This window comes from Coffea arabica, chromosome 6c (genome assembly GCF_036785885.1).
Source record: "Coffea arabica cultivar ET-39 chromosome 6c, Coffea Arabica ET-39 HiFi, whole genome shotgun sequence".
Classification (NCBI taxonomy): Eukaryota; Viridiplantae; Streptophyta; class Magnoliopsida; order Gentianales; family Rubiaceae; genus Coffea; species Coffea arabica.
Window position 1 is genome coordinate 2,218,358 of NC_092320.1, and position 21,867 is coordinate 2,240,224.

General features: G+C 37.0%; 3 protein-coding genes and 1 long non-coding RNA gene across 5 annotated transcripts; 3 read left to right on the plus strand and 1 right to left on the minus strand.

Moving 5' to 3' along the window:
- The first annotated feature begins 1,182 nt into the window (after positions 1-1,182).
- LOC113694034 (probable anion transporter 3, chloroplastic) lies at positions 1,183-7,918 on the plus strand. 2 transcript variants are annotated; one of them, XM_027212885.2, is made up of 9 exons: positions 1,183-1,380; positions 1,630-2,118; positions 5,092-5,318; positions 5,663-6,011; positions 6,129-6,173; positions 6,498-6,644; positions 6,975-7,112; positions 7,224-7,257; positions 7,387-7,918. In XM_027212885.2, the coding sequence occupies exons 1-9, from the start codon at positions 1,276-1,278 to the stop codon at positions 7,554-7,556; spliced, it is 1,704 nt and encodes a 567-aa protein (XP_027068686.1). In that variant the 5' UTR covers positions 1,183-1,275; the 3' UTR covers positions 7,557-7,918. The 2 variants fall into 2 exon arrangements, with proteins under 2 accessions (XP_027068686.1, XP_071908010.1); XM_072051909.1 differs by lacking the exon at positions 6,129-6,173.
- A 4,088-nt stretch (positions 7,919-12,006) lies between these two features.
- Positions 12,007-13,139, plus strand: LOC113693912 (uncharacterized). Its single transcript, XM_027212686.2, has one exon. The coding sequence runs from the start codon at positions 12,699-12,701 to the stop codon at positions 13,035-13,037; it is 339 nt and encodes a 112-aa protein (XP_027068487.1). The 5' UTR covers positions 12,007-12,698; the 3' UTR covers positions 13,038-13,139.
- Positions 13,140-13,649: 510 nt separating this feature from the next.
- LOC113693911 (protein DEFECTIVE IN EXINE FORMATION 1) lies at positions 13,650-20,088 on the minus strand. Its single transcript, XM_027212685.2, has 13 exons — positions 19,610-20,088; positions 19,168-19,278; positions 18,693-18,775; positions 18,472-18,589; positions 18,227-18,384; positions 17,157-17,713; positions 17,004-17,074; positions 16,288-16,544; positions 15,282-15,463; positions 14,902-15,185; positions 14,685-14,802; positions 14,414-14,596; positions 13,650-14,249 (listed from the first exon to the last, which is right to left on the minus strand). The coding sequence occupies exons 1-13, from the start codon at positions 19,747-19,749 to the stop codon at positions 13,932-13,934; spliced, it is 2,580 nt and encodes an 859-aa protein (XP_027068486.1). The 5' UTR covers positions 19,750-20,088; the 3' UTR covers positions 13,650-13,931.
- A 578-nt stretch (positions 20,089-20,666) lies between these two features.
- Positions 20,667-21,277, plus strand: LOC140008234 (uncharacterized). The gene is made up of 2 exons (XR_011815630.1): positions 20,667-20,791; positions 21,072-21,277. It is a non-coding gene; the product is annotated as an uncharacterized lncRNA (long non-coding RNA).
- Positions 21,278-21,867: the final 590 nt, after the last annotated feature.

A 21,867-nucleotide genomic window follows, 5' to 3' on the forward strand; every position in this document is an offset into this window, starting at 1 on the left:
TTTTCTAGATGTTTAGTAAAATAGTTGCCAAAAAAAAAAAAAAAAGTTTACCGCTTAAAGGTCAACTGCAACAGCAAAGACCTATTAAAAAAAAAAAAAATGAGGGAGACAAACGGTGCAATTGAAAGAATAAGCGGGCATTTAGCTGGGACTGGGATAACAAAAGGGTTAAATACCAAAAACCCCCCCATGTGGTTTGCCTAATGTTCACTTTACCTCCCTATGGTTTGGAAACCTACAATTTAACTCCCTGTCGTTTCAACTAAAGTAAAGTCTAACGGAAAACATCTAAACTAACGTCTGAAAGAAAAATATCAAAATTGTCCCTCTATAAGGGTTTTGGGTTAAGTACCAAAAACCCCCACGTGGTTTGTCAAATATACACTTTACCTCCCTATGGTTTGAAAACATACAATTTAACTCCCTGTCATTTCACCTAAAGTGAAAATCTAACAGAAATTTCGTTAAATACACTTTAGTTGAAACGACAGGAAGTCAAATTGTAGGTTTTCAAATCATAGGGAAGTAAAGTGAACATTAGGCAAACCACAGGGGAGTTTTTGGTATTTAACCCATAGCAAAATGAAGGTTCAGGGGGATTTTACCATATTTACACACACACACACACACAGAAACTCATTTTAGCCTGTTATGTACCTGTTTCGCTAATTTAAGAGAGCCCTCCGTCGCAACATGCGGTTGGTTGCCGCATCCCTGTTGCCGGCGCCCGGCAGTAAATAAAGAAGATAGGGACGTCCTTTTTGTTTTGTTTTTTTTGTTTTTGTTTTTCAACAGTTAGGGACATCTATACGGGAAAAGGATCAAAGTCATTTCCGCTGCTATGTAATTGCATCAAACAATCTTAAAAGAAATAATACTGGTTTAAATTACTCGTAATCTTATTAAAAGAAATTCACGCTAGTAAAATAATTTTTTCCCTTTTCATATTAATTTTTTTTAATTATCATCATTTTATCTATATCACCCTGCTCTATTTTAATCTAAGGAAGAAGTTTAATTGAATTTATAAGAATAGATGGAAAACTGAATTATTATTGGAGCAGCAGACGAATACACTATTTATCTGTATAAATTTTTTTAAAAAATTATATATTATGATAATTGATGGGAAATAAAACTTGAACTCTTCTTATATTAATATATTAATGACGCGGAGGAAATTGGACATTTTCCACGCCAGGTTCTGTGTTCTCACCATCTCACCAACCGCGAAACCATCTTCGTCCTGCCTTTGTTCATCCCTTATATGCTAGCATGATTCACATCATATACGACTCCGAAGACCATTTGGAGGCCGCCTATCTACTTACCACTCTTTCGCGTTTCTCTCAGCCCACCAACCCGTTTTCATTTTGCGAAGTAATTTACGTAAATTCATAAATGGTCTGCTTAAATGAATGCATAACATTCAGCCCCCCTCATCTCACGGAGCGTAGCAATTAGGAGGGGTGCCGTAGAATTATCCCATACCTAAGCTAGAAGTAGTCATTATTATTAGCCATAACTCTAGCGCAGAGATTTCTCACACACACACACACACTCTGTCTCTCTCTCTCGCATAAACACAGGCTAATGGCATCCGTTAAACCTACTAAATCTTGTCTGCAGCATTACTCCAATCCAAAGTTCTCTGCGTCAGCCCATTCTCATTCCGGCTTCATCAATTACAGCAAAATCCCATTGCGATTCCAAAGAAATCCAAAATGGAGAAAACTCTCGTTAGAGGACGGAAGAGAAGAGCAAGAGTTTAGAAGAAGAGGAATCAGAGGCACCTGTTCTTTGGAAATCAACAGTAGTATTAGCATCAGCCATATACACAACAACACTAAGAAGCAGAGGGGAGGAGGATGCGGTGGGGTGGTGAGGTGTACGGCAGAGGGGATAGAGAGGGGACTGCTGGTGGGAGGAGGAGGAGGAGGAGGAGGGAGAAGTCAAGAAGTTGAGGGGGGACTGATGGTGGCAGAGAGGTTCAAGGTGGTGGCTTTGGTGGCTTCCATCATGTGCCTATGCAACGCTGATAGAGTTGTCATGTCGGTTGCCATTGTCCCATTAGCCGCGCAACACGGCTGGAGCAGCTCTTTCTTGGGCATTGTCCAGGTAAGCCCTTCATCTCCATTCGTCTTTTCTTTTTTTTTTTTTAAAAAAAATAATTATATTATATTGCATTCACCGGCATCTTGTTTTCTATAGCTCAAATATCTTCTTCAATTTTTTTTTTGTCAATAATCGAGTTAAATTCTGCCGGTCCAATTGTTATCCCCTTGAAATTTAGTACTGCTCCAGAAGTAGCAGAGACAAACCTGAGAGAACGAGAGATGTGAGGAAATGCTACTTACCCAACGCGGCGGCAGTGGTGGTTGGGGAAATAGCAAGTTTCTTGGTTGTTAGGAGTTAGGACTCGAGAGGTTAAAAGGGCGGAAAAAAGTTTTTTTTTTTTTTTTAAAAAAAAAAAAGAGAAGAAGAAAAGGGTTTGCCGTCTTTTGAAGCCGCCAGCAAACCCTAATTGTGGGTCCTACTCTTTAAAGTTTTGTGTCAGAGTCGGAGATGAAGATCGGGAAAGGAAGGACACATACTGACTGTACGACGATGGTGATGGTGATGATCCGACGATTAACGTTTTCTATTACTAGCAATTTGGTCACTGTGGGCCAGCCATTCTAAGAATGGTTCTCTCTACTCTCTTCCCTTCCCTCTTCGGGAGGATGACTGCAACTGCCCCAGTTGAATGGCCGGACCAATTTTTATTTTTATTTTTAAAAAGAAAAAATAAAAAATGATTGCGTATCTGATTTTGGGCGGGCCCTTGGAGAGGGTTGGTGGATCGGGTAAAGCGTATTTGGGAGTTGGGACACGTGATATGACATGTCATATATGTCCGTCTTGGTAGGTTGGTTCATTACTACTTCGGGTTTCAATTGTCGGTAAGTAAAATTTGAGAAGTGGCCGGTTGTGCATATGTTTTGTGTGTGTGTGTGTGTGTTTTTTTTTCCAACTCATTTTTCAGTTTAACTCACACTAACAAAATTTAACAAGCAATTGACTTTTCATCGGAAATTAATCAGCAGTCTTCAACGTTCCAAAGTGGGAATACTCACCCAAATAAATTCGCATGCCGTTTCAAACTTTTCCTTCGGGTCTATTGGTTGTGCTACGTACAAACGAAAGATCGGGGGCCAGATGACTCATCTTTTTGATAAGTTAGGCTGTAGGTTGCTTGTACCTGCTGGCTTAGATTCTTGATGGGGAGCCAATACCAGTTACAAAGATGAGCTAGGCTTCCACTCGCAGCATATGTGTAAGAGCCAATTTTTCTGATGGATAGATGACAATTAATGATATGTAATGCTATGGTCCTCCTTTCATTCTATTGGGGGCTGGATGGCTACTTTCTCTTTCTTTCTTGTGGCCTATGTTTCATTTTCTTTCATTGCTTTTCCACTTTTTCTTTGGAAGAAAAAATTAGCAGCAAGGTAAATGAGTTAAACCAAAAAAAAAAAAAAAGATGTACGAGTTATTTTTTGAGCTTCCTGAAGAAGTAAATAGCGCCGTCTGACCTAAAGGAAGTAAAAATGTGGAAGCTCAGTGATATAGGATTTCTGGTGTTTATTTAACAACTCCCTTGGGTTGTTTGATCAAAACTCTTAGCCAGGGCATTTTTGTGTGTTCTTTAATGCAATTAGAGAGTTTGTTTCCCGGAAGCTTTCCAGTCTGTGTAAAGCCACCTTCCCCGGTGTCTCTGTGGATCTTAATCTTCTGAAGAGAGATTGGGCATGTGATACACCAGAAAGGTGCAGGGCTAGTGTTGTTTACCCCCCAGCTTCATGTGTTTGGATTAAAGATTATTTCACTTTATTTACACCTCATTTACACGTACTGATTTGATTGCATCATTAACACATTTTTTAACCACTTTTTTTATCTCATATATACATCATATCAAAAAAAAATGTTACAGTAAAAATATCTCAAATAATTTACAATCTAAACACACCATCATTAACACATTTTTCAATCACCTTTTTTATATTCACAAGGTGATGGGAAAAAAAAATTGTGACACTTGCACTTGGTCATTGAAGGGAGCCCTTGTATGAGGAGCTAAGGCCGCAAAACTGTGATGAATTAACTGACATGATTATCCTGTGTCCAAGGATCTGTCCAGGAGAGCATTGTGCTTTCGATGTCTGTTTTAGGAGAAACTCTGATGTTTGGTAAAAAGTTTTGTCCTGTTTGTTTTACATTTATATATGCGCATACTGATATTTATTGTTTGGATTGAATGGCCTAGGAGGCCTTTGACTAGTGGCTAAGAATTAGAGGTCCTAAATTCAATTCCCCTCTTCTCCCTCCCCGCATCATAAATCCCAACCTTCCCCTGCTAAAAGGGAATTTGAAAACAATGTTTGGACTGAATATAAAATTTTTTTACATGCACGAGGAATACCACTTTCTGTCCGTTTAGATTAGCTATTTTTTAGGGTGTTTTTGAAAAATTTTATTGTAGCAGAGTTTTTAGTTTTGGGATATTTTTAGAAAATATTTTGGAATATTTAAGAGTAATAGAGTTTTTAAAATATATTTTGGGATATTTTTTGAATATTAAAAAAATTTTAGACTACTTTTTAGAGTACTTTTTAAAATTTTTTATAGTATTTGAAAAACTAGTGGATCCAAACAATGATAGTCTATTCATCTCTGTTGGAAAGCCTCCTGTACAAATTGCAATATAAATTCCTGTTTGAGATGCATTTACGAGTAAATGAGATATCTAAAAGGATGCTGCCATTTGAGTTTTGTGGCCCTATGGCTGAAGTTTGCTAGTGGAAATTCTGAGGCACTAGACCTAGATTGTCTCATTTATTCTTGCTTAGAAAAATGATGTGGGCTTGTATATATATATTTTTAATATATTTCCACTTATAATTCCTTAATCTCAATACATCGCTGCTCAGATAGTGGGAAGTATTTAGTATGTGGATCCACACCATAGGAGTCTATCGATATAGTGGAGGTGGATTTTCAACGTGGGTAAACTGTCTTGATAACACGCTTGTTATAACTTGGCTGCAGTCTTCATTTCTCTGGGGATACATATTTTCATCAGTTATAGGCGGAGCCTTGGTGGACAAGTATGGAGGAAAGAGAGTGATTGCTTGGGGTGGAGCCCTGTGGTCGTTGGCCACTCTCCTCACACCATGGGCTGCAAATCACTCCACAGCAAGCCTCTTGGCTGTACGTGCTTTCTTTGGACTTGCTGAAGGAGTAGCTCTACCCTCAATGAACACTCTTTTATCAAGGTAATGCTAATTTTCCCTTTGGTATCTGATATACAAGGTTAATTTCGGGAAGAAAATGCTGTGGTTCTTTCTATAGTTCTTGAATATCCAGCAACTGCAATGAGTTCAACCACACATGATTTTGCAAATGTGGGATTTTATTAGACATTCTGTATTTAAAATGTGTATTCTAAGGAGCATTTTGCTGTTTGCTTGGTAAGCTTTTTAGGAGAATAAAGCTGAAATTTCTTATAGCCAATAATCCCTATTAGATTCTCTACTTCTAATCTAGCAGCTTTTAATTATGACATGTAAACCACCAGCATGCTATCTGATTTTTTTTTAATCTGTTATCTTTTGTACAGGTGGTTTCCAAGCCATGAGAGAGCTACTGCTGTTGGTATATCTATGGGAGGATTTCATCTAGGAAATGTTGTAGGCTTAGTACTAACTCCTCTAGTGATGTCATCCATTGGGATTTCTGGTCCGTTCATCCTCTTCTCATCTCTTGGACTACTCTGGCTGACTACATGGGTATATCGTGTTACAAATGACCCACAAGATAGCAGCACTATCAGAAAATCAGAATTGCGTTTGATACAAGCCGGAAAATCTGATTCTTCGGCAACTAAGGGCAAGCTTCCACCTCTAGGCCTCTTATTGTCAAAACTGCCCGCATGGGCTATTATTCTGGCTAACGTTACTAACAACTGGGTAAGCACCCATTACTTTCGTATGCATTCTTTTTATTTCTCTTGGAATTTTGGATCTGCACTCTGTTATGATTGTTTGGACTTGAGGTATGAATCTGAAGAATTCTATAAAATGCAGGGATACTTTGTTCTGCTCTCATGGATGCCTGTGTATTTCAAAACTGTGAGTTCCAAAACTTAGGTTTCTCCTTGTAAGATTTTTCCTTGCCCTCTGATTCAGTGTACCTTCTTTATTTTTCTTTCTGGGTATGATATTCTGATATCTTGATGAGGGAGCAAAAGAAAACTAATCTCACCAAGCATTTCAAGGTGTTGAAAGGATTCTTTAGTATGAGATGGTTACCATTCTCACTTACTTTCCATGCTTTTTCTTTGTCTCTTCGGGCCGAACTGCATTTAGTCTCTACTTTGATTTGCAGCCTAACCATGTTAAAGCTGTCTGTAGATTGTCCCTGCTGTGTTAACATAGCTAATTATTGTGCTGAAGGTTTTTGGTGTGAACTTGAAGCAAGCAGCTTGGTTTAGTGCAGTCCCCTGGGGAACAATGGCGATTTCAGGCTACATTGCTGGGGCAATTTCAGATTACTTGATCAAAGCAGGATATTCATTGACATTAGTCCGAAAAATCATGCAGGTAGCTTTATTTTCTTTGAAGATGATCTAGATTTTTATCAGTGCCCAGATTGAAACTTAAATACTTCTAAGACTTGAGTGAACTCAGAAATAAGAGGACTTGGGGAATGAATAGACGCCCTATACTTGATTATAAGTCAGCTTCTCTTGTTGAGCGATTGCAGGCAAAAAAAAAAAAAAACGAATGATTGGGTTTTAGTGAATGTTTAAGGTCTACTGAAATTTGTTGGATGGCATCCAATGTTAACTTTCTCATTTTTTTTTGGAAAATTCTTGTTATTGTATGTTTTATAGATGTTATCTCCAACAACATTTTTCTTTGCACTGTCAGTCCATTGGTTTCATTGGGCCTGGAGTATCATTGCTCTGTTTGAACTTTGCCAAGACACCGGAGGTTGCAGCCGTATTCATTACAGTAGCGCTGAGCCTGAGCTCTTTTAGTCAAGCTGGCTTTTTGCTGAATATGCAGGTAAACTTGAATATGCATTGTTTGTCAGACTGAAGAATTGGAAAGTTCAACAGTTGCACTTTAGCGTCAGTTTCTCAGCATTTAAACTGGCTTTTGTGGTTGTTTTTCTAGGATATCGCCCCTCAATATGCGGGATTTCTTCACGGTATGTCTATGAAACCACTCCATTGATGCCTTGTTCTGATACATTACCTCTGACACCACTCCGTTCATGCCTTATTCTGATTCACTTTGTAGATCGATAATTTGCTCCTTTCTTGATGAAAATTAACAGGGATATCAAATTCTGCTGGAACTCTGGCTGCAATAATCAGTACAATTGGAACAGGATTCTTCGTGCAGTGGCTGGGATCTTTCCAAGCATTTCTAACTGTCACTGCGTGTCTGTACTTTGTTACCACCATATTTTGGAATCTTTATGCTACTGGCGAGAAAGTCTTCTAGGCGAAGCAGCTCCAGTATTCATACTCCATTATTCATAGACTTGCCAAAATGGTCTGGCGAGCAAAGCATCAAAACAGATGTAAAGATTTTTCCCCAGACTTTGTGCTCGAAAATCATTTTGCTACACAGAAGAATTCTATTCTATTGCCTCAATGGCAATTATTGTAAGGTCATACCACATTAAGTCTTGGAAGAATGCTGATAATTTATTTTATTAATTTTCTTTTTTTTCAGATTTTGGTAGGTGAGTTGAAAGGGCCTAGGTTGTTTCTAGTGACGTTGTATTATATGTTAGAGAAACTGGACTGCCACCTTGTCAATAGTAAATTAATGAAGATGTTTATTCACCCATTTTCCCTTAATTGTTGCCCTCTGATTCCTTTTTTTTTTTTTGGTTGAATCAATATTACTAGATTATTATAGACATTGTGGTAAAAAATTTATGGCTCCTTTCTTGCTGCATTCATCTAACTGGCAAGAATACACTAAGTTTAGCTACCTGACAGAGTTGGCCAGTAGGTCGGGTGCTCGCCTCTAACAAGATATAGCTGACTCAACCCTAAAATATCGGATCAGCCATTTTGCGATCCTAACCTGCTCCTAATGTTTTCGGGTATCCGTTATTCGGGTACCCGAAAAAAATGGGTGGGTCATAGGGTACCCGCCCTTTAAAAAAAAAAACTATTTTCCAATAAAACAAATATTTTTCATTTAATATCAACATGTTTTCCAATAAAAAAAAGTATGCTTTCCAATTAACATTGGTAAATATATTATAATCAAAATCCATGCATCACCATTCTCACACATTTCATCCAATAATCAAATTGATTTCATAAATTTAGTACATATTAGTATTATAATATCTAATAGATAAGACGAAATATAATAATTTTGAGTACATCACCGTTCTCACGCATTTCATCCTTCTATAACATAACAAACACAAGGATAATAAGTATGTGGCAACTTTTCCAACTTTTCCAAGTATAACAAACACAAGGATAAAACGAAATTTTATGATAATTTTGAGTACATCACCATTCTTATGCATTTCATCCTTTTACAACATAACAAACACAAGAATAATAAGTATATGACAACTTTTTCAACTTCGTTAAGGATATTATGGTATAAGATTGAATCCAAAATGAGTCGATTGTGGAACCAAGTCTGAAAAAGAATTGAACAGAGCTAATAATTTTTGAAGAAAGTATAACCATAGTAATCTTGAAAAATTTTCTCCAACTTTCTTACATCTTTGGAATAGACCTTGTTGCATTAAAGGTGATGAAAAAGAAAAATAAATTTCTTGCACTAAAATAAAGGAAACAAATTTAAGAGGCACAATTGCAATAAAATAAATAAATAAATGAAAGACACAAATGTTTTAATTATTTAGCTAACACAAAATTGGTGCTCCAAACACAAATTTTTGATTGAATTAATCAAAATTTTGCAGAAAAGATCGATGGAAGTAGAATAAAAATGAAAAAGGATGAAAGGGATGAACAATTTTTATGATAGAGTTTCACAAATTTTTCTTTGTTTTATTCATTTGATTCAGGTTTTACCAAGAATATTCACTTTTTTTAGACAAGATGAGGAGAGGCGGATCATATGAGATTAAAATATGAGGTTGTGAACCACTTTACTTACACTTAGGATTAAAAATTATAAAATTATATAATGAACCCTTATTTTTTTAATATTTATATTATATACCCTGCGGGTCGGGTACCCGCGGATTTTTATTTTGTTGATCCGTATCCGTATCCCTTTTTGCGGGTACTCGACCCGCATCTGCCACGCCAAGAAAAATCGGATTGAATATCCTATTTTTCGAATCGGATCGAATCGGATTGGTCGGATTTCGAATCGGATCGAATTTTTTGCCCACCTCTACTTGCACCCCAGTTACCTGTACTTGGTGGTGCACTATGCTGGTGCATGAAATTTGTAGTAAGTTCTCATATTTGTATTTGGCTGCTAAGATGGTCTTTGGGAGCCAAGCTCCAGAAAAATGGGCATTAAGTGAAGTATCGTTCGTGAAAGCCAGCTTATGAATTAATAGTAGGGTTAATAACACTTTGCCCCTATGAAAGTTGGGGTAACAATACCTTTCCCCACTCAATGAAAATAATAGGCACTTTTTCCACTTGAGATATTTTGTGTGGTATTTGTGGCAAGCATTCCGTCTGCAAAATATAGAAAAATGGACTGCTTAATATGTTGACAAATTTACCCTTATGCTATTGATAAATAACAAAAATTTATAAAGTTAATTTTATATAATACTAATTATATATACTATTACAGTTGGATGTATGACATAAACAAAATTTGAATTTCAAATTTAAATTGAGATAAGTTATCATGCATCTAATAGTGGTAGTGCATACACTGTCAATATATAAAAAAATAATTCAGATTTATAAATGACATTTTATTGAGAAAATGGAATGCTTAAATACATTTTTCTCTTGCGTTATTGACAAATAACATACTCTTATATTGTTGAAAAATAACGAAAATTTATAAATGATATTTATTGAGGAATGTCAGTCATATATAGCACCAAAGGTTTTCTTCAAAAACAACATACATTTTGGGGTGTTCAAACTTCGAAAAGTCAACCGATCCAATTTAGAATCTTAGATCGGATACCAGTCAAATGAAAATCGATAAAGTCAACTGATATCTAAATTTAAACCTACTAATATATTTCATGGACTAATCCATTGTATAAATGATGTTAAAAGTTATAACTCATGTTTCCATAGGATCAATTTGACTAAAAATAAAATTACAAGATAAAGGTAGAATTGTCAATAGATTTAAGTAGTTTTTTTTTTTAACATTTTCAAATGGAATACTTGAAACAAATACCATGAAATATTCTCAAGTGGGTAAAATGCCTATTATTTTCATTTAGGGGGCAAAGTGTTATTACCCCTAACTTTTAGGGGGCAAAGTGATATTAACCCTTAATAGTATTATATAATCTAGGGATAATTTCAAGGAGGTTTCTAACAATTAAAGACATCTTTCCTAAAGTTTGAAAAAATTACACTTATCTCCATTGTTGTTATGAAAAGACCATGATAGCCTTTATAAACTTTACAAATTTTAATAGAAAATGAGTTAAGAGAGAAAAATAATTTTTTTTGTAATAGTTCTGTTGCGCTTGGATTTTATCTCAATAACGGGTGGTGAGATAAAATCCAAACCCAATAACTTCTTTATCCTAAAACTCTAACATCATTTAATCTAATACATTATACTTCATTCCCAATTTCTCTAACCAGTTTTATTAATCAATTCACAAAAAGTGGACCAACCGATTAGGGAGGCATTTGTTGAATAAGTATTTAAAAAAACTACTTAACAAGAAAAAAAGGTCCAAAGTACCAAAAAACAATACTTTCAAAACAGGTTTAAATTTTCCTGGAAAAAACTGAACTTTTTAGCATTTAAGGATTCGACAATTTCCGCAGGACCAAGAGATGGTGCTGAATTAGGAGTGTGCAAAATCGAAAATTTTCCATTTGCCGATTGAATTCGAATTGAACTCGGAATTTTCGAAATTAGTAATTCGAAATTCAGCATTGAAATTGGAATTTTCGATTTCGAATTAAACGAATTTGGTTTGAATTCGATAATGGAGTTTTTGAAATCAGAAATTGAAATTGAAATCGAAATTTCCAATTTCAATTTCGTTTTATAATATATATATTAATATACATTTATTTATATATATAATAATATTTTTATTTCAATTTCATTTTATAAATATATATCATAATTATAATAATATTTTTAATATAAAATTTATATTATATAATAATACATCTAACAAAAAAGAAAAAAAGGTTTTTGAATTCGGTGAATTCCAAATTTACCGAATTCCAAATTGAATTCGAAATCGAAATCGGAACTAGTAAATTCGAAATCGAAATCGATCGATAATTCCTATTCCAAAATTCTGAAAAATTTTGAATTCAAACTTTCAAATTACCGAATTCGAATTCACCCGTACACCGTACGTAAGATAGGAGAGAAACTAATGAATCAAAATCGAAAGTGCATATTTAGTCATATTGAAAGGAAAGTTTGTCAACCATGCAGAATTTCGCCGCAGGGTGATCCCATCTCAAGGATTTTCTTGATTACTGGTAATGTCCAATAATGTTGACGGAGGGGTTTGCTGGCCGACAGCACATATCCTATAGTTTTTCACACCGGAGAAAGTTCTGAGAAATACTCCGCGGTAAAAGTGGAATTAGAAGGGGAAAAAGAAAAAACCTACAAGAGATCAAAACGTCCCAGGAGGTAACAAGAGAAAAGTCAAACAGATAGGGTGAAGTGGACAAATACAGGACAAATAAGATAAACGATGTGCATATAAAACAGGAGCGAGCTGGTTGGAGAGTGGAGAGCAAAGAGTGACCAAAGGCCCAGGGGCCAATCACTTGGAATTTCTGCTGCGTCGGAGTGTGCGTGCAATCACACGTCTTTGAAGGAGTGATATAAACAATGTTGATCCCTGTTGCGGATGGGATCGGGATGAGACTTCAACCTTCCTTTGTTCTCTTCATAGATTATTGCCACTAAATTCTTTGAGACGAAATTGAGAGAGCTACCATCCACCCTTAAAGCCCCTAACCTCACCCACCTTTCCTTTCCCATTTATATGTTGAGTAGCTTAATTTCTCCAACATCCCAAACAAACAGTCGAACTACTTGTAATCAGTGGGTGGAAGGATTCCCTCTCTAGCATCATCTTGCCAAATTCTATTCTACAAAATATCGGTCAAACCCTATTTGCTCTTCGTCCGTATCGATCCAAAATATCATCCTGCATCCCAGCCCCTAACCCAATTTTAGCTGAATATCAAATCAACCTTTTTGGGCATTTCGGCAACTCCCAAAACTTCGTTGATCTTTCACACTGGAATTGAATCAAGCTTCCAGCTGAGATTGGAATTTCCATTGCAAAACAGTTTTATCGAGGTATACTGCAGTAAAAGATACTATCTGATTTGGGTCTGTTGTGGGCTTCTTTCCATCTCTTCCATCGGAAAGATCGATCCTTTTCCCCCGCAGTTTTGATCCGGGCTGATCTCTGACTGCCTTCGAGGTATGAATTTCCGAAGCATGGAGGAGTTTTGGCTGTTTTACATGAATCAACACTCGAAACCAGCCACCAGGCGTTGGCATTTCGTGGGCACACTTTGTAGCATTATTTGCTTGATATATTCAATGCTTTTCAACTGGTGGTTTGTGATCCTTGTGCCCGTGTTGGGATATGGCTTGGCATGGTATAGCCATTTCTTTGTGGAAGGAAATGTTCCTGCAACATTTGGGCATCCCTTTTGGTCCCTTTTATGTGATTTCAAGATGTTTGGATTGATGCTCACTGGTCAAATGGATAGAGAAATCAAGAGGCTGGGTAAGAGGCCAGTTCTGCAAGCTTACTAATCCATTCCGATTTTCTATTTTACTCTTTTCTTCCGGTATGGTTCACAAACCGCTTGTAATTCCCTTTCTCGCGTTCAATCTAATCTTAATTTAGTTCATTCAGCTGCCGACTTACAACTGAAATACTTCTGTGTTCGCTAATTTACTGCAATCAATCTTCCGCCCTTTTGCAAATTGATGAATGTTTTGTGCAAACTCAATACTACGTTTTCACATTTGCGGAGGGGGGTCATAAGCGTCTCTCAAATTGCATACACGTTTTAAGGTGTTCAGCTTAGTAGCAGCGAGGAATGATTATGAATCACTCGTCCTTGAAGGCACTAAATATCCCTCGCAAACTGGACAACTGGGGTTCGACCTTTACATCTTCAAGTGTATTTCCGTGGTGTCTTTTACTTTTCTATTCAACGGAGAGACGGCAAATGTACTCTCTCTTCAGAACAAAAACGAAAATATCCAGCGCGCCTTACATTTCGCCATTTCTTGCAAATGTACCGCTAAGTTCAACAATTAGCAAGGGAACGAGACTATCCTAGCCCGCGTCTCAGCCAGTCTGCGGGTATCCGTATATCCAAAGAAATGGAAAGCACCAAGTCCAAGCTGAGACATACATGATGTGAATGAACATTCAATTTCCCAGTAATTCTTGTTCCTAAGTAAGTATCAAAAGGGGAATTACATTTCGGCATGAAGCTCCAAAGCCTTTATCCTGCTTTTCTACAGTGAGATGTATTTCAGGCTTGGTTCAGGTGACCTCCCTAACATACTAATATGGTCTCGGCTCCATGATATTACATCTGTGGCGAACTTTGGATAAATATCACATTTCAAGAGTCTTGTGTCCGGCTGTATTAGCAAAATTGTCTATCATCCAATATCAAAAGTAGCTTAACATCACAAGTCGGTGTTCCGTGAAAATGATGGCAGTGGCATTCCCTCCTGTGGACGGAGAATGACAATGACACCAAACATCCCAAGCATTGGAAGGACTAGAAGCCATTTCAACAACTTGTAATAGTGCATATGGAATGTCAGGGCGAAGTCATCAGAAAAATAGAGCCCATTCTTGTCAACCATTTCCACCACAACCATCCCAGAGGTCCTCACCCCTACAGTTGGAAGCTTTATCCTATGAACTCCAGCACGATCAAAGACGTGGTTTTGCTTAATCGTCCTTTCCCCTTGGTAATTACCAGGAACCAACAAGCTTACCTGTTCAGATGTGTGTGAGACAAAGACAGTACATAATGGATAATAATGCAAAGTAAATGTCATGGACCTTTTATGTTAGATGCTTTAGAATATGAATGCAAAGTAAATTTCGTGAACCTTTTGTGTTAGATGCTTTAGAATATGAGATGGAAGAAGCCACTCACCGTAACATTGTAAGGACCTTGATATCCAGATGGAATCCTGTACCCATCCACAATCTCCATCTCGACCCAGAAACTCTTGCCTTCTTCATCTCGGAAAGCCCTCGATGATGGAGTAACGTGGATTCCCTCGCGATTGGGACGGTATGCAACATTGTTCCTCCCCTGATTATGTGATCTCCAAGCCTAGGAATGCACAAGAGCAACTCAGATCAATTAAGTGCAAGGACAGATGGCAAGAAGCTAGCAACAAAATATTTCAAATGTATCCAACCTTGAGAGGATGATGGGGAGCAGGAGTTGAGAAGCAGAAGACATTTCCATTCATTGTTGTGACTATAAGATCCAAATCATCTCCACCATCCACATTATCAGCCAAGACCATGCTATATCTGTTCCCCAAAATGGACCAAAAAGAACCAGAAAATGCAAAAGTTTAGTAAATTACGAAGAAAGAAGTTTGAAGGCCTCAAGGAATGTGGTTGTCTTACGAAGTTTCACCAATATCCACCACATCCGCACATGATGTCGGTCCATCAATAAGATACATATATCCATCAAATGAAGTTGTAACAATAGTAAGCCCCTTCTTCTTTTCCCCTCTTTTGCTCAAGTCAACCAGAAGTACCTGATTCATCACTCTACCATGAGTTCTATATGGATATGGCCTTACAAAAGATCCATCCTTGCCACTCAGCACATATATATTCCCAGATAAAGTCGGAACAACAACATCTGTATGGCCATCCCCATCCACATCACCCACACTCGCTCCCTGATTGAAAGGCAATCTTTCAGCATGTCATTGAACTATTAAAATATATTTGAATCTCATTAAGCTGAAGACATTGCAAAACAAACTGAACCTTACCTGTGGAACAAGGCTCTTAAGATGTTGTTCCCATATTTCTTTTCCCTGTGGAGTCCATGCAGCCACATTCCCATGTGTATCAGTAGTAACAATTTCAATCTTTCCATCATCATTAATATCAGCAGCAATGACTGCTCCTTGTATTTCAGCCATTTCCAGAGGAAACTTCACCCTCATTTTGCCTGAGTACAAACTAATCAATTACAAAGCAACACAACAAGAATAATAACAAATGGTTTTCTCTTCTCTCTCATTCCCCCTCTGATATGCGATCCAAGCATATACCAAAAAACATTTACAAGAATAAAGAATAAGACAAATGATCATCAAACATGTAGACAGCATGTCCCCCCATCAAAACACACACACACACACACACTATCTCTCTCTCTCTCTCTCTCTCTCTAGGACATTTTTAGCAGCCCTAATTCTCTCTCATATTAGACTACCGGAGCCAAAGCATCTAATTCATTTTCTTCGGGTAACCAACTGGAGAGCAAGCATAAAACATGTCGAATTTTGCCAAAAAGTCATGTTTGCTGGATAACAATGATGACAAAAAGAAGACACGAAAGAGGAATAAATACCCACAGAGCTTCTTTCCTTTTCTGATGTTGGGATCAAAGAACAAGGTAAAGGACACAGGCCAGGAGGGAGAAAGAAGAATTTATGAGTGAAAAAGAAGAAAGTTTTAGGGCATAAGGAGGAAACTGTATCAAGAGCCACTCAGAAGTTCCATATTTGTTTATATTTAACTTTGTGTATACAGAAGTCAATCACAATATCTTTATCTTTCAGGAGGTTCCATTAGCTTCTTTCAGTCAACAAGTGTTGGATAGACAATAACCAATGACACACAAAACCAATTTATGTACATGAAATCAACGAGAAACCCAACCATCAATGACTAAAATGGAAAAAGCAATTAAGCAAGGGACGTGCATGACAGATATACAACTGTTAAACAGCTATAGGTTTTAAGAGAAAAAGAATCCAAGAACATTACCCTTGTGATCAAATACATACAACAATCCATAAGAAGTTCCAACAAGAATGTCCAAATTCCCATCACCATCCAAATCAACTACAGTTGGAGAAGAATATATATAGGCACGAAACTTTCCATTCTCTGTACTTAGGTCCAGTTGTGTACTCCATTTGACCTGCTTTGTGTCTAGATTGAAAACAACAATACCACCAGCAACATATTTACCAATGTCAATGCCACCAAGGTCCTTTGAATGCTCTGGGTTGTCATAATACCTGACATCTTAAAAACATCAGCTGAAACTCATGTAGCCAATATCCACGTTTTCCAAGTCAAAAATAAAGCAACGTGCAAAGGGCTAGTCATGAGCAAACACATGTAGAAAATTTCCTAGAAATTGAAGAGAAAGAGAGCAAGATGCCTGGAACAAGTTTGCTTAGACAGAGAAAGAAACAGAGGTGCCACTACATCATGCATGATATAAAGCACATTCCAATGTTCTAAATTTCCTAGAAGGCTAGATGTAGTAAAAGTATGACATCTAAGCGATAAAATTCTTAGCAAATTGAGCAATAAAATACACTTACAGCAAACGTTTGAAAGTTAAATTTGACAAGAAAATGAATATAGCAGTATACTATTGAAAATTTAACTAGCTGGAGGGACTTTAATGAAAAAATATACACACACATATGCACACAAACATACATGGTGTTATACGTACAGAAACTTACTCACGGTCAAAGAAGTAGGAAACTGCAACAACCATCTCTGAGGTCCCATCATTATCAATATCTGCAATAACCTGATTGGCAAGAGCAAAGTTCAATTTCAGACTAAAATCTGCCTCATCATATGGGAAGAAGCTTTGGTTCTACCAGACTTACAGGAGTGCACAAAACATGTGCATCAATATGCACATAATTTTCTAACATTTCATGCTGAGCTTCAGTCCACTCCTCTTCTCCCCACAGATTTCCATCAACATAATCATCATAATCATAATTATATTCATCAGCCAGCTCATCGCTATCTCGGAACAATTCAAATGATGAATCGGCTTCTGCCTCCAAACCTCCATTATTTTCCACTGTAGCCTCGTGGACTCCCTCATTGGTTTTTGCTTCAGATCCAGAGACACTCTCCCCGGAGCCTTTTGAGACATTATCTTCCAGTAGCCTTCTGCTAGTCTTTGAAGCATTTTCACCGTCGCTAACTTTCTTGAATCCAGAACCCAATGAAGTCTCAATCGAATTATTTAGCATTTGAACATGTGGATCTGTTTGGCTATCATTGCTTTGCTTTTGATTTGGTGTATCAGATAAGTTTATTTTATCAAGTTGAACTTCTGCGACTGTAGATTTTGTAGAGTTTAATTCTTCAATGTGAGCTTCTGATGTAGTAGGGTTTGAAGTGTTTGCCCTGACTGAACTTCCATTATGCTCTACAAGGATATATGGAATTTAGTATGAACTTTGTGGTTCAAAGAAGAATAAAAGTCAAAACACTTTAGGCAGGGGAACCAATCAGAATTACCCAAAACATGGTCAGCCATGTACTGATATCAGGGAAAAAAGAAAAAAAACCAAATGTCAACAATTTCAAAAGATGAACATGACTGTTCAAACATCTAATGTTAAGAGTTGTGAGAAGATGTGTGGAGGAAATAGAATGAGGCAAAAGAATAAGCACATGCAGGTTAATGAATAGGAAGATGATAATGCATTTACAAGCATTCTAACCCACATATTGGCATCCATCAGCTGGTAAGCATAATAGAGATTATCCCAAAGAATTGGTAGCGCATACAAGAAGTCTGCCAATCAGACCTCCTTTTGAATCATCCAAGGGAACAAAAAGGTCCCATGCAGAAGAAAAAGGTGAATAAAAAAATCATAAAAAAAAGCACCACCATCACAAGCATTACAAACTACTTTCAGAAAAGAAAGTGATGTACGAGTTATTGATTCCATAAGCGCCTCCTGGATCAATAGGTCATCATGAACATTTGGATGAGAACGGTCCACTGGGTCTTCATGCAAACCCACATACCAATCCTTTTTAACTTTCAATCTAGGAATCTCTAGCTTGTCTGACATCATGTAGCCAGAAACCCTGTTTTATTTTCCACATTAAAGCAGTAAGCCCAAGGCACTTCATTTATAGGTGCAATAAAAGAACCATGACAGATAACAGATTTACCTGAAAAAGAGCACCTCACCATTGTAGGTGGCCAACCCTATTTCTCTCACACCATCCTTATCAATATCATATAAAAAAGGACTGGAATGAACAGTTGACTGGTGGAAAGCAGGCCATCCTGGAGAATTAGTCTGAGCAAGTTATTAAATTCAACACAGAAACATTCTGGCCAATATAGCAACACAACCAACTAAATTTCAAAAGCACAAATAAAAGTGTACCTGGCATTTTATCTCCATCAGAACCTTCTAGGACTTCTAAGAAGTGAACAAATGAAGGAACAACAACATCAAGCTTTCCATCACTGGAACATAAAAATAGAAATCAAACTCAGCATTCAAAATAAACAGGTTCTGCTCGCTTACAAATATCATGGATTCCCACAAACTTTCTTCAAATCTTATTCATAATGGCATAGACTAATCAGAAGTCCCTTTTTCCAACAGATTCAGTTTCCCTACTCAATATTCATAATACATCTTTTTACTTTCTTGTCATTGACTCATGATATCTTCTTATGAGTAGATGATAGCCCGTCAATAGCCAACCTCCCAATTAGCTTCTTAAAGTTGTGCTTTTGAAGATGGCAAAATAAGAAAAATATGGACACATAGCAAGCACTTTACTGAAAACAAATTTTATTGAAGCTAAAATCAAATTCCTTTTGGAGACAACAAGCTGCTTCCATTCTTTTACCTGTTGATATCAGCAATCAATGGTGTGGCATATATACTGGAGCTGACTTCCGTTTGCCATCTTAGCTCCAAATGCTGAGGGCACTGCGTATTCAACAGCTCACTCTCATCCCTAAACATGACCAGACCATGAAATGGAAACTATTTAAGCTGCCAAAGTTCTCAAAAACCAGGTTTTTACAACGTCATTTCCCCACCATACAGCAACATATCTTCCATCAACAAATTCAATGAAAAACCATCCTGTGAACTTTAATATCCAAATTCAACAATCCGGAGCACACATACTGTCTGTTTCCCCAGATAAACATCACAATGTAACTAGTATCCAAGAAAGTGCCAGGCAAATCGAGCAAATGACAAGAAGCACCCGACGATGAATTATCGGAGTCCACACAAGTCTTAAAAAAAAAAGGTGAATAGAGTAAAAGAGGTGGACTTACAAATTGGGATAAGCAACGGCATCGTCAGTAGCCTCTCGCTCTCGAAACTTGTTCTTCTTTGTTTCTTCCGATCGCAGACCAGCAAAATAGCAATTAAAGAGCACAAGGTAACATAAAAATAATAAAACCCTAATCTTCATGTCAGAATCGCTTCGTTAAGTTGAAACTCTTCGATTTTAAAACAATTCACAGATACATTGACTTATAACACGGCCTTCAATCTCCAAGAAAAGAAACAAAGATATATGTTACCAAGCATCAAAACCATAAACGATGTGGTCGAAACCTAAAGCGATCAATCGCTTGATTTTTAAATAAGTGGCTTCAATAATTCGGGGGCAGTGCGATCGGGCGGAGTGTCAGGCAAGATAGAGCGATGCCGATTTGGACTTACATTACACGAGTCCAACGTTGACTGGCTTCTTCTCCGGTCACTTTTCACTCAGAGCTTCAGCTCCCTGATAATTCTAGAATATATTATTCATATTTCGGAATTTTGGGCCATTTGACTCGTACGGTAGCGCGGAGTTTTTACTTGGGCTTTTTCAGGCCCAAATTTTGGCCGAATCCTTTCAGTTTTAGCTTTTCATTGTGCGTTTATTTAGGGGTAAAATACACTAAACCCCCTTGTGGTTTAGGTTATTGTCATAAAACCTCCTCATACATTGAACCTCCTTACACTATGGACTAATCTGGAATTTGGATGAAAAACATCCAAATTAATGGAGAGTGAGTCACACTCGCCTAATACGTGAGTAAAATTGATCACGTTGATTTTTCTGTGTAAAAACTGATTTCTTCTTCCAATTATACACTCCTTCTTTTGCTTTTTTTTTTTTTTCACTTTCTTTTGCTTTCCTTCCTCCTCTCGCAATCAAAATAGAGACAGTAGATGCACCAAAACATCAACTCCCCTCACAACCACGATCACTGCGACCACTCTTTCTTCTTCTTATATTTATCTTTTGTTGCAGCACCAGAGGATTCTTAAGAATGTTCATGTCAAACTTTGGCTTCTTTTCCAATAGAACTCTCCTTACAGCAACACCTTTAATCTCTTAAGTAATTGCCCTTAACCCATTCTTTGGTAACCAGATTTGATGCCATCACCATTGCCATCGTGGTCACCAACTAATACGTAAGGCGGGCAGAAATCCAAATGGATTTGAGATATGAATCAAGGTAGCCTCACAAATTTTCCTTTAATCCATGCAAATATCTGACTTTTTGTGTGTAATTGGTGTCATATAACCATTTTACTAGTCCAAAGGATTGTTTTTATATAGTAATTTGTTGGTTTTGCTTTATTTTAGGGCTGAAATTTATAGTTTTGCCTATCATTGTTCATGCCTATGTTTGTTATTCTTTGCTTGTTTTTGGTCAAATTTGATATCATAATCATGATATACGCTGAAATTGGATTTGAGGGTGTAATTTTTGTTAAATTCCACACTGGTGGTAGCTACTGGCAGCTTTGCTCCTACTGTCGCTGCCGCAAGATCTGTAAATGATAATAAGAGGCCGGGAAGAAGAGAAACTTTGAAAATTTTCACCTTGACTCATAAAGTCTGTTTGTAAACCCACAAAGACGATGATGGATGTGGAGGTAGCGGTAGAAAAATAATGAAAGCTACTTTATCGCCGGAGAAGATGAAGAATGTTTTGAAATTTTAGTTTGGCCCCTTAATTTTTTCCTTAGACAATTCAAGATTCATGAATTTAGATGAAATTTGAGACCCAATGGTGCTGAAGATGATGATAAAGGTAATGACCACAACAGTCATAGTGACGGCGACAATTGCAATGATGGCAAGGTGACAATTGCTAGATTGAAGAAAGGAAGAAAAGGAGAAAAAAATGGTAGGGAAAGGAAAACAGAAAAAGGAAAAAAAAAAGATAAAAAAGAAAGGAGATGGGTTCTGAAATCTGAACATTGTCCAGTTGGAGAAGACAACAAACTTTTAGAATTTGTTGAATTAACCCCTGAATTTTACTTTTTTTTAAAATGAAGCAAGAAAGGTTTTAAAATCTTAAGTAAAACTCGAACTAACTTTTGGTATAATTTGAAAACAAGGTTAATATAGGAATTTTATATTATTCCGTCAAATTGGATGATTTCCGTTTGTTGGCCAAATTAGTCCAAATCATGAGGTGATTCTTTGAGAGTTTTTAAACAATGAGAAGGGTTTATGACAATAACCCAAACCACAAAGGAGTTTAGTGTATTCTACCCTTTATTTAGAAAAATTTTCATGCAC

Coding starts and splice junctions, on each gene's coding strand:
- LOC113694034 (XM_027212885.2), top strand. CDS start 1,276: ATGATTCACATCATATACGACTCCGAAGACCATTTGGAGGCCGCCTAT. Junction 6,174..6,497: donor TGCCTGTGTATTTCAAAACT/GTGAGTTCCAAA, acceptor ATTGTGCTGAAG/GTTTTTGGTGTGAACTTGAA. Junction 7,258..7,386: donor ATATGCGGGATTTCTTCACG/GTATGTCTATGA, acceptor GAAAATTAACAG/GGATATCAAATTCTGCTGGA.
- LOC113693912 (XM_027212686.2), top strand. CDS start 12,699: ATGAATTTCCGAAGCATGGAGGAGTTTTGGCTGTTTTACATGAATCAA.
- LOC113693911 (XM_027212685.2), bottom strand. CDS start 19,749: ATGAAGATTAGGGTTTTATTATTTTTATGTTACCTTGTGCTCTTTAAT. Junction 18,590..18,692: donor TGATGGAGATAAAATGCCAG/GTACACTTTTAT, acceptor CTAATTCTCCAG/GATGGCCTGCTTTCCACCAG. Junction 17,714..18,226: donor GCTTATGGAATCAATAACTC/GTACATCACTTT, acceptor ATATCCTTGTAG/AGCATAATGGAAGTTCAGTC.